The 11,128-nt window shown below is 43.6% G+C and overlaps 4 protein-coding genes across 7 annotated transcripts; 1 reads left to right on the top strand and 3 right to left on the bottom strand.

Annotated features, from left to right (window-relative positions):
• Positions 1-732: 732 nt before the first annotated feature.
• On the bottom strand, positions 733-5,235 carry LOC119553639 (zinc finger protein OZF). Of its 4 annotated transcripts, XM_037864115.1 has the most exons (6): positions 5,033-5,235; positions 4,423-4,962; positions 4,159-4,362; positions 2,620-3,383; positions 1,744-2,139; positions 733-1,684 (listed from the first exon to the last, which is right to left on the bottom strand). In XM_037864115.1, exons 4-6 carry the CDS (start codon positions 3,193-3,195, stop codon positions 1,088-1,090), a joined length of 1,569 nt encoding a protein of 522 aa, XP_037720043.1. In that variant the 5' UTR covers positions 3,196-3,383; positions 4,159-4,362; positions 4,423-4,962; positions 5,033-5,235; the 3' UTR covers positions 733-1,087. The 4 variants fall into 4 exon arrangements, with proteins under 4 accessions (XP_037720043.1, XP_037720042.1, XP_037720044.1 ...); XM_037864114.1 differs by lacking the exon at positions 4,159-4,362 and having other exon boundaries at positions 4,874-4,962; XM_037864116.1 differs by lacking the exon at positions 4,159-4,362 and having other exon boundaries at positions 4,874-5,235.
• A 366-nt stretch (positions 5,236-5,601) lies between these two features.
• On the top strand, positions 5,602-6,348 carry LOC119553640 (DNA-directed RNA polymerases I, II, and III subunit RPABC3). The gene is made up of 2 exons (XM_037864118.1): positions 5,602-5,769; positions 5,841-6,348. Exon 2 carries the CDS (start codon positions 5,846-5,848, stop codon positions 6,293-6,295), a length of 450 nt encoding a protein of 149 aa, XP_037720046.1. The 5' UTR covers positions 5,602-5,769; positions 5,841-5,845; the 3' UTR covers positions 6,296-6,348.
• Positions 6,349-6,408: 60 nt separating this feature from the next.
• On the bottom strand, positions 6,409-7,135 carry LOC119555041 (pollen-specific leucine-rich repeat extensin-like protein 3). Its single transcript, XM_037866223.1, has one exon. It carries the CDS (start codon positions 7,072-7,074, stop codon positions 6,409-6,411), a length of 666 nt encoding a protein of 221 aa, XP_037722151.1. The 5' UTR covers positions 7,075-7,135.
• Positions 7,136-7,637: 502 nt separating this feature from the next.
• LOC119555040 (mucin-7) lies at positions 7,638-8,228 on the bottom strand. Its single transcript, XM_037866222.1, has one exon. It carries the CDS (start codon positions 8,226-8,228, stop codon positions 7,638-7,640), a length of 591 nt encoding a protein of 196 aa, XP_037722150.1.
• Positions 8,229-11,128: the final 2,900 nt, after the last annotated feature.

Below are 11,128 nucleotides of genomic sequence, written 5' to 3'. Positions count from 1 at the left end.
GCATTCAAATATGGAATGCAGCTTCCAGCCGGACATGTCTTGAAATTCTTTGGATGAGCCTCTAAGGTCAGGAGGGCCCCAACCACGGAATGCGCAAATAAAATGATTGACAAATATTAATGAAGAGCTTATTTTTACTTTTTCGTGAAAGAACCAATGATTTTAAGTAAGTGTTTGTAAAGCAAAGGCAACAGTATTACAAATTATTTTACATTTTTAAGTTTGTGGCACCATTTTATACTTACTTAAAAACTGTGGTAGATAAGATGAGCACGTTTTTTCTGATGGCTTCAAAAATGAACAATTCATCATTTTCCGCGCCACTCTGAAATCAATTTCAAATTAGGTATTCCTCCAGATATCTCGAAGCGTAATTCTTTTGACGGAGAAAGCACTCATAGGTCTACTCTATAGGCACTCTTCTAGATCTCTACAGACCTTGCGACACAAACTTCTTATCTGCAAGATACCAAAGTAAAATCCGTCCCAGTATTCGGCAACAAAAATTAATCACAAACAATACTCTTTATATTTTGATTTGCATTTCATTAATTCCGTTGTACACTTTAGATTTGCAACTTTTACACATTAGCTTGTACGCTTTCGATATAGGCAAAGGAAAGAAAGGTTAGGAAAGACAAACGGCAACTAAATGCATGGCCACAGTGAGTTCAATTGTACTTGAGCTATTAGATCTAAGTCATCTGATGCTCTGGCAAGACTAAATATAAATAAAATATTTGTGGGGTTTAATTCAATCGTATTAAACTTACTATAATATAAATTATTGCATCAAAGTTCGTTCTTAACACTATACTTCCTTCATAGGAAAATTACTAAGGACAAACTAAGTCATTCATTTTGTAAATTACATTCTTTTTGGTATCAGCAAATATGGGATAAAAGTAAATTAAGTCATCAAAATGATCAGTACAACAAAGTATATATCTTTGGGATAAATTATTTGGTTGGGTTTCGTTCTGCAACTTTGGGTTACTAAACACTAAACTAAATGGCAAGAACTAGTTCTAGAAATCCTCCTTCTATGGCACACTTGCATTTTACGTTGGCTAGCAACTCCTGATTTCTACTTCTGCTTCATGTACATGGTGGCAATCTTGTCAAGAATTGTGTCGATCGACAGCAATTCTTCGCTGAATTTCTTCATTGTAGGTGCTGGCACAATCCATTTGAGGAACTCCTCCACATTCATCCGAAGCCTGGCCAAAGGCGTCAACGTGACGTCGTCGTGCGAGGGTCGTTGAGCCAGCTTTAGGGAGGCAATGATCACATTATCGATCAGGCGTTTTTCATAACCCAACTGGCGCAGCTTCTGCGCGGAGCTAATCTTCTTTAGTACCACTGCCATGTTGAATCTTATGGTGGAGAGGACTTGTGCGTCCTCAGACTGACTGCCAGCGGACTCGTCTCCACCCGCAGGACATTTGGCGCACTGCTCCGCATGCGCCTGCAGCTCCACCTTGATCTTGAAGAACTCGTGGCACCCCTCGCACATGTATGGCTTCTGCTGTTTGTGTATCTTCTTCATGTGGTTTTTTAGGTGCGCCAGCTGAGAGAAGGCCACGTCGTCCTCGCATAACTGGCATCGAAAGGGTTTTTCGCCCGTGTGCTTTCTGATGTGCAGCTTTAGAACGCTTGAGTGGGCAAAGGTCTGGTGGCAAATCTGTCAAGAGGAGAGATTTGAGCTATAGCTACTCCCAAGCTAAGACTCCTGCAACTTACCCTACACTGGTAGGGCCGTTCTCCCGTATGCATCCTCATGTGTACATTGTACTGGCTCTTCTGGGTGAAATACGTGTTGCACACCTCGCACACGTGCGTCTTAACCGCGGCGTGCTTCTGCATGTGAGTGGCCAGATCCTCGTCCGGCTCAATCATCTTGTGGCAGATCTCGCATTCGAATTGCGTCAGCTTGTGGTGCTCCTGGTTAATGTGGGCCCGTAGGGCCAGCTCGTTGGCGAATTGGCTCTCACAAATGCCGCACCGGTGTTCCATACCCTGTTCGTGGCGCTCCATGTGCACCCGCAGATTCGCGTTAGTTGAAAAACTGGCCGAGCACTTGGTGCAGTTGAACTGCTGGATACTCGTCTTGTGGTGAGAAACCATGTGCTGCTGAAGCTGTAAAATTCAAGATTTGTGTCAGGCTATATTGCTTTTAGTATCTTTTTTTAAAATAAATTAAAGAACAATCGAGGGACTTAAAGGAAGGATAATGAAGTACATTTTGGCAGGAAGGTAGAGATCAATGAAAATCGAAACTAAATATCTTAATCGAAAAATAGAAACACTCAAATGTTGTAATATTAACTTTTAATCCAAAAGAAACAAATTTAAAATGTTAAAGCACTCTGTCTAAATCTGCAACGCAGTTACAAATTAAATTGATATACATATTACTTAACAATGTTAACAAACTAGCCTAAATATAGTTTAAAAACTGTTTGGACCGGGTAGTCAAATTAATTTAAGTCGGATTAGAAAGATTTTTATAGGCGTTTAAAGCTTAAACTCTTTAAGTCTTATATCCTCAATGAACATTTTTGGTACATTTAAGGAATCAAGAGTGGAATTCAATGTACACAATTTTGTGTTACTTACCTGACCTCCCCGGGCGAATTTCTTATCGCAGAGGGCGCATGGATACGGCTTCTCGCCAGAGTGGAGGCGCATGTGGAGACGCAGGCGCTCCTTAAGGGCGAAGGACTTGGGACACTGCGAGCAGGCGAACTGCTTCCGGTGCTCGTGGGCGGTGGTGATGTGGTTCTTGAGGTTGACAGCCTGGCGGTAACTCTTTCCACAATCCTTGCACTTGTGCGGCCTTTCGTCCGAGTGGATGAGCATGTGTCGCTGCAAGTCGGTCTTGCCGCCGAACTCTTTGGAGCAGTGACTGCAAACATGGTGCTTCCTTTTTATTGGCTCCGCCTTCCGAGCAGACTTTTTCGGCAGGGGCTGCACGTAATCGGCATCCTTCGAGTCCGGCTCGCCGCCGTCTTCATCTTCCTCCTCCGCACAGGCATCTCGCAGACTAGCCAAGCTGCTCTTTCGCCTCTTTATTGAATGCGGGGGGCCTGGAGAAGATTCCCTCGCCGCCGGCGGCGAGGACAACGAGATTCCGCTGTCCGTAAGCAGGGAGACGGCATCCTCCTTGGACACGCTGCGTCGGCTGCGTACCATTGGTTTTTTTTTATTATTTATTTGTAACTATACTTTTGGGGACCTCTTTATCGGGGACACCGGCACCAGCTGCGCTTTGCTTTACTTCTAGGGTTAATGTTCTAAGGTATTCTGATTATATTTTTGGTTTGGTTTGCTACTTTTAGGAATGTTCCCATACACCTTTGGTTTGTATTAGTTTAGATGGGCTGCAAAAAAGTTAAGAACTGTTTAATTTCTCCACTCGCAGTGCGCCACGTTCCGAAGCAGACGGAGAATCAAAAACACAGACAGAAATAGTAACAGTAAGTGAGGCCGAAACAAAAAACAAAAAGAGAAACAGCAACGGAACAGAACCTCCAGCTGTGTCAACAGTGATAAGACCTATGTATGCACAGAAAAATATTACCGAAATTGTCTATCAGCTTAGGATTTTGCATGTCTAGAAGCAATAAGAGATGCACTTTATCAAAAAAGTACTTTTAATAAGATCAGTAAACGTAACTATGTATTTACGAAGCCAGATTTCCAAATATGTTGCAGAGATTGCAAAGTCACTGGTAGTTTTAAATCATTATTTATGAAGTTAAATATTAATATATATATAAAATATATAAAAATAAAAATGTTAAAATATTTTAAACGTGACTTTATAAAAAAGGATAGTTTATTATTTCATCATCTTGGATTTTTAAAAAGCCATGAATCAATACAATTACTTTTAACTATTTATAAGAATTGATATAATAATCTTTTTCACTGTGTAGAAAGCTAAGAGCTCCCTGTCCTCGAATATGATCGTTTTATCATATGGCATTTCCAGAGAATGCAAGCTTCCAGAAATTTTCCCAGTTTGTTGTCTTAATCTTTTGTTTGAGCGGGAGTGGATGGAGCAAGCGTTTGATAAGATCCCATAGAAGGCAACCACTGATAAGCAATCCAACTGAACGATAAGACACCACTCACAAACACACGAACACTCACTTGAGGAGCTGTAGATAGATATAGAGATATCTCTGCAACCTGAGCGATCCGGAGTCGTCTGTTCTCCCAGGCAGCGGAGTTTCCAATGAAAAGCGAGCACAAAGAAAATGCAACTGGAGGAGAGCCGATGACGATGACCCTGGACTACGGCGAACATCTGGCAAACAGATTGGGAACCCTCCGGTCCCGGCCCACCCCCTGGCCCTGCGCAGGGTTAATGGTTCATTAGAGCCGCACCCGCAGAAGCTGAAAACCAAAACTCACTTAAACAACACAACGGCCCTCGACCAAACTGTTGAAAAAGCGAATTAAAGCTAGAATCCGGAGCTGGAAATCGAAACTGAAAGAGAACGGGGCAAAAAGCACGAACGACAGCGAAAATCACACAAAAAAGCGAAAATAAAGAAGTGAATACATAACAGCAGTTTTGTAATGCTAAATAGGCGGGGTAATGGGTTGCAAGGGGTTGGGTTGGGGTGGTTAAGGGCCCTGGAAAGGGGGAGGAGGGAAGAGGGGCCGTTGAAGTCTTTCGTATTGGAAGCACAAAACTCGACGAGTCCGCAGTTTTTGGGTCTTGCACCCGATTGTTAGTAGTTAATGCCAGCACCACAGCAGAGTTACATACGATCTAAGCAATCTATACCCACAGATGCTACACACGGGACCCAGAAGTTCCACAGTTCCATCACCGAAAACCAATTAGCCGCCGACTTACCCTCACAGTCATCGGGAATCGCAAAGGCTTCGATCCGCGGGAACCACTCATCAGCCACGATTTGGACACACCTCGACTTCCCCTACATTCTGCGGCCAGCGATAAAATTGGGTTCTTATTTGTTTATAATTCCAACGCCCTATCGCTGTGTGTACATACTCTTTGCAGTCCGCTAGCTGGCAGTTTGCCTACGTTTTCAGGGTGTATCCATCGTGCTGACCGGTGCTTACTCTGAGGACCACGTAGGTTTACCTGTCCAAAGCCGCATCCGATTTGTGCAACAAAATAAATAACAGTTTACGGTGGTTTTTCGTTGTTGTTCTTAGTCCTAGTGATGTGTATTCTCCGAAGGACGGTCACACTAGAATTCTTTTTCTGCACGCCTAGAGATGGCAGTGTGATGCCTCTGGATTTGCCGTGAGTCAAGAATATAATATGATGAACTACTCCTTATTTTTTTTGTAACTAACTTACGTTTTCATCTTTCGCAATTTAAATGCAGTCGCATAAAGGAAATGCAATTTTTCATTTGATATATAAACCTGTGCGCATTGATATTTTGTCATATGTGCAAGCTAAGCTTAATATTACCTTTGCAATTTGTTTTATGATTTGATAATTCCAATATTCCAAATAAATAATAACGATATATTACACCCGGCTAACTGCGACCACTTTTGCACACTGGCAACACGCTCTTGTGGCAACGCTGGTAGCCGCTTGAGAGGTCTGGCATCTCTTATTCCGAAACACGCGCAAAGAAATGCAAAATATTAGTTAGCAAAGGTGTTTATATTAAAATACTCTGCTTAAATTGAGCCTGCTCATTAGGGAACACCACACTACCTCCGCGTAAAGTTCTTAAGACACTTACAAAGGCCACAAACCGACAGAAGGTAGGGTGTTCATATTTGGCGCGCCGGTGAACTAATTCCCAAGTAACCATAAAAAATCACAACAATTCCAGCTACCATGGCTGGCGTACTCTTCGAGGACATCTTCAACGTTAAGGACATGGACCCGGAGGGCAAGAAGTTCGATCGTGTGTCCCGCCTGCACTGCGAGTCCGAGTCCTTCAAGATGGACCTCATCCTGGACATCAACTCGTGGCTCTATCCCATGGAGCTGGGCGACAAGTTCCGTCTGGTCCTGGCCACCACGCTGCGCGAGGATGGCTGCCCGGACAGCGGGGAGTACAATCCAATGGAGCACGAGGGCACGCGGGCGGACAGCTTCGAGTACGTCATGTACGGCAAAATCTACCGGATCGAGGGCGACGAGGCGCACAACGAGGCTTCCCGGCTCTCCGCCTACGTGTCCTTCGGCGGCCTGCTAATGCGACTGCAAGGGGACGCGAACAACCTTCACGGCTTTGAGGTGGATCAGCACATGTACCTGTTGATGAAGAGACTGGCCTTCTGAATTTCCCTTCTACTTGTTTCCGTTCGAAAATTAGACATAAACAACAAACTTTATTTACAGTGTGTATAACATTTGTGCATTCTGCTCTAGGTCAGAGTGGTGGATGATGTGGTTTAGTGCCTGGATGGGCGTCTAAAAGGCGCATTTACTACCAGGCGTGATGGTTGCGGGCGAAACGGAACACGTCGATCCACAAAGGGCAAAGCCAAGGGAGTTGATGGGAACACTGGAGCATTTACAATCTTGGCTGGACTAGGTCGCGGACGAGCCGAGAGCTTGGCAGGCCGACGCTGCGGAGTTGCGATAACCGGGCGCTGCGGTCGGAAGGCAGACAGGCGGCTCAGGAGCGGAAGAACATACTGAGCTTGGGGAGGCAGCGGCAGACTGGCCAAGTCTATAATGGCTGCGCTTTGTGGTAAGGTGCTCGAATTGTCATCGTTGGCTGGTTGATCTGGAGGGCCGTAGATCTGGTCCGGTGGACCATAGACTTCAGCGGGCTCTTCCACCTGCGCAGGCGGACCGTAGGTGTCTGCTGGTGGACCGTAGGTCTCTTCGGGTTGGGGGAACTCCACTGCCTCCTCCGTAGGAAGTTCGAATGGCGGGTTCGGCACCAGGCCGGCTGGTGGGTATGGTGCTTGCTCCTGTCTTTGCAGGATCAGCGGCAGGGATCTACCCCTCGCGGGTCCTGGGAACCTCAGGTGAGTGGCTTCGATTCCATTCAGGCAAAGAATGGAACAAAGGGCCAGAGTTGCCAGAGAACAATTTGGATAACCGAACATTTTGATATGCCAGCCTAAACTGTTGCATGTTGTGGCTTAGTGTCGCCTATAAATACCACTAGGGATGCCCTTGGGGACGGCCCAAAGAAACCACGAGGCCGATGACTTATAAGGCAGGTCGAATGCTACGTGCCCATTGCGTTAATGACTAAAGAGGTTGTAATGGTTGTTATGAAAATTGAGTTAGATTTCCGTATAAAACCGCTTTTTAAAAGTTGGTTCGGACAAATTGTTATTGATCCAAAGCTGGTAAGGATTATTTCTGTGATTTTGCTGAGTTATTTTGTGTCGGTGAACAGGCATTTTTGCAAAGTGAAATACAATTATGATATTTTTTTTAGGTTGCTGGGAAAACACGTCAAAAATATTTTAAGTATCATTATTTTTATTAATTTCAATGTTTTTTAAAATTTTTTTGTATGTTTAAATTGCAGTCCAAACAATAGGTTCAAAGATAAGCTAGTTAAAAAATTTGATTTTGTCAGACACAATAGTTTCTTTGTGTGATAAGCAGCTAAACAGTAAATTCTAGCCTATGACTTCTTTGGAACACTCCTGGAAGTCTACCAACTGCGACGCAGGATCAGTCGCTGGGGAACGGGCTGCTGGTAACGGCGACCCTGAGGGAATCGCTGGTAGAGCCGGGCGGACTGGGCGGGCTGTGGCTGGTCGAGACTGCTAGCCACGACGATGACAGCGCCATCCTCAGACACCTCCAACTGCGGTTCATCCTCCTCTGCGTCCGCATCAGCGGGCTGCAACTTGGCGCTGTCCACCGACTCGTCCTCAGTCTCTGGAATATCATCGGTCTCGGGAAGGGGACTTTCAGGCTGCGGCTGCGACTCGGGATCAGCTACCGGCGCGAAATCGGCCTCTGGAGGTCCATAAGTGTTATCTGGTGGTCCGTAAGTGTTTTCAGGAGGTCCATAGGTGTTATCCGGTGGCAGGTAAGTGTTCTCCGGCTTGACTGTCGAGCTGGGCAGATCGAAAGGGACACTCGGTGTGACTCCCGCCTCTGGATAACCCGTGGGGGAAGGACTGGGTGGAGCCTGTTCCTGCCGGGCGGAGAATCTCCGTCGGAGCGGTTCTGCCGAACTCAGAGCCATCAGGCTCAGGACAAGAATTACAATTGGAGTAGAGCTGGCTTTGATCATTTTAGCGGTTGAAGGGCTTCTGTTCTGATTTCCCAATCCGTCTTGGCTTATTTATAGTCGCATGCTACCGGATCGAGTTTTGCTGTAATTTATGCTCGTCACTTTCAGTTTTCAGGCTCTTATTCCCGGTAAAGCTTTGATTATGTTGCGCTGATCGCTGATCGCTGGCTTCAGCTTAATACACAATACGTGAACTTTTTTCGAAATTAAATGGCCAATGCTATGATTTCGAATATGATTCCCCTTCCCCTCCATGGGATCATTCATTAACACTTGATTTGCGCTTTGGGGTCGCTGTGAACATTTGAGATTGTTTGTTTTTGGATCTTGGGTTCTTGGTAGTTCATAATTTCGGTTGATGAATTTTGTATTCGCGTGAAGCAAAATAGGCTATGAACAAATTCCATTGAGCATGCAGTTAAAGAGGCACGTTCCATCCATAGGCGATAATATTCATAGTTTTTATCAGGGTCGATGACAATTTATAACAAAGGTGTGACAAACAAAAAACATTATTTTTCAATTCATTTGTTTTTGCACCGTAAATATGAAAGAATTTTTATAGCATTACATACGTTTAAATTAAGAATATTTTTATACCCGTTACTCGTAGAGTATAAGGGTATACTAGATTCGTCGGAAAGTATGTAACAGGCAGAAGGAAGCGTTTCCGACCCCATAAAGTATATATATTCTTGATCAGGATCACTAGCCGAGTCGATCTAGCCATATCCGTCTGTCTGTACGTCCGGATGAACGCTGAGATCTCGGAAACTATAAGAGCTAGGCTATTGAGATTTGGCGTGCAGATTCCTGAGCTTCTTACGCAGCGCAAGTTTGTTTCAGCAGAGTGCCACGCCCACTCTAACGCCCACAAACCGCCCAAAACTGTGGCTCCTACAGTTTTTATGCTAAAAAAAAATTGTAACTGAAATGTATTGTTCTCATCAATGCCTATCGATTGACCCAAAAAAAAGTTTGCCACGCCCACTTTATCGCCCACAAACCGCCCCCAAACTTCAAAAAATCGTAAGTATGAACGTGGATATCTCGGAAACTATTAAAGATAGAGAAGTTTGTTACGCGAATATGCCACGCCCACTCTAACGCCCACAAACCGCCTAAGCCTGTGGCGCCCACAATTTTCATGCTAGATAAAAAATTTAAACTGAAATGTATTGGTCTCGTCAATACCTATCGATTGATCCAAAAAAAATTTTCCACGCCCACTCTAACGCCCATAACGCTTAAATCTGTCTACCGCCGTTAGGTGGCGCATTTCAATCACGCTTTGCTGCTTGCATATCTTCATTTCCCTTTGGTCCCTTAAGCTGAGTAACGGTTATCTGATAGTCGAGGTACTCGACTATAGCGTTCTTCCTTGTTATAAGTTGTATTGTAAGGACTGTGATTAAATAGTTTTGGAATTCCCTAAACTGGCAAATCTTTAACTTTAAAAATCTGTCAAATTTTCGGAATTTTAAATTTTTAAGTTACGCTCACAAAAAAAATTTGTTTTAATCATATCAAAATTTTGTAATTTTTGGTGATTTATACACAAATGCTTTAAATGCTTCTGGATGAAGATAAAACTAATATTTATTTACTCCAGAAAATATTATTTTTTCTGAACACCGATAATAGTGATCGGTTAATCATAATCTCTATCGAAACGCCATATGGAGCGCATGCGATGACTCGATCGAAACCAAACCAAATCTAGCTCAGAACTAAACGAGAATATATGTATATACAAAACCCACCACACATGATAGACTGTGGGGCCAGCGAGACGCCAATCGCTTCCGAGCGCCAACAGAACAACACACGTACACCGGAAGTTGAACTGGAAGATACGGAGCTGGTTGCGTAAGTATGGTGATTAAACTAAACTCTGCGACTTATGTATATACATATGTAGGTCACTGCTTTCAGTCGTATCACCAGCGACCACAAGGATAACAGTCTAGTTGTGCAGGAGGAGCCGACATCGCCACCACTGCAAGGATAATTTTCTCCTGCATCTACTTCGTCCAGATTGAACGAAGGGCAGGAGTTCCGGGAGGAGACCGTAGAAGCGGACAGCAATGAACGGGAGATAGATAGCCGATCATAATTGGTTGTCATAAATCGACGATGAATCTTCTTTAGAAATAGCAGCAAGTATTTATACCCGTTACTCGTAGAGTAACAGGTAGACGAACGCGTTCCGGCTCCATAAAGTATATATATTCTTGATCAAGATTAATAGCCGAGTCGATCTAGCCGTGTCCGTCTGTTTGTCCGTATGAACGCTGAGATCTCGGAAATTATGAGAGCTAGCATAAAGGGATTAAGCATGCAGATTGTAGGGCTCCCTGCACAGCTCAAGTTTGTTCCAGCAGAAGGTCACGCTCACTCTAACGGCAAACCCATCTAGCGCCCACAATTTTTAATATTTTGTTAGCTAGATTTGGTTAGCTTACCCTAAAGTAAAATCTTCACACAAAAGTATGCAACTATATCTAAAAAAAAATGTGAAGTCTTCAACATACTTCCTTTTTAGGAATGGGTAAATTGTACATTTTTTTCGCAAGATATATTGCTTAGTAATTCATAACATATATTGCTTAGTAATTCATAACTCATCCCGTTAGGATCTTGATAATAATAATGAACTAGATAGTTCGATGGTGAGTTCAAATCTATTCTTACAATCAAAATGAATTACCAGCTCACGCTACTTAAATTCATTGTTAGGACCTTGAAGTGAGTAGTGAGCCTAATTCTGATTCAGAGGTGAGCTTTATTTACTTAAAAATTTAAGGTTTTCAACATAAATATCCTCTATTAAACTCATACAGGAATAATATAATTTTTATAGGAGGCTCCTATTAATTCACTTAAAAAAACTATGTTTA

This window comes from Drosophila subpulchrella, chromosome 3L (genome assembly GCF_014743375.2).
Source record: "Drosophila subpulchrella strain 33 F10 #4 breed RU33 chromosome 3L, RU_Dsub_v1.1 Primary Assembly, whole genome shotgun sequence".
Taxonomy (NCBI): Eukaryota; Metazoa; Arthropoda; class Insecta; order Diptera; family Drosophilidae; genus Drosophila; species Drosophila subpulchrella.
Note: the sequence above shows the minus strand (reverse complement) of the source record. Positions and strands in the feature narration are given on the sequence as shown.

Coding starts and splice junctions, on each gene's coding strand:
- LOC119553640 (XM_037864118.1), top strand. CDS start 5,846: ATGGCTGGCGTACTCTTCGAGGACATCTTCAACGTTAAGGACATGGAC.
- LOC119553639 (XM_037864116.1), bottom strand. CDS start 3,195: ATGGTACGCAGCCGACGCAGCGTGTCCAAGGAGGATGCCGTCTCCCTG. Junction 2,140..2,619: donor AATTCGCCCGGGGAGGTCAG/GTAAGTAACACA, acceptor TGAATTTTACAG/CTTCAGCAGCACATGGTTTC. Junction 1,685..1,743: donor AACGGCCCTACCAGTGTAGG/GTAAGTTGCAGG, acceptor TCCTCTTGACAG/ATTTGCCACCAGACCTTTGC.
- LOC119555041 (XM_037866223.1), bottom strand. CDS start 7,074: ATGTTCGGTTATCCAAATTGTTCTCTGGCAACTCTGGCCCTTTGTTCC.
- LOC119555040 (XM_037866222.1), bottom strand. CDS start 8,228: ATGATCAAAGCCAGCTCTACTCCAATTGTAATTCTTGTCCTGAGCCTG.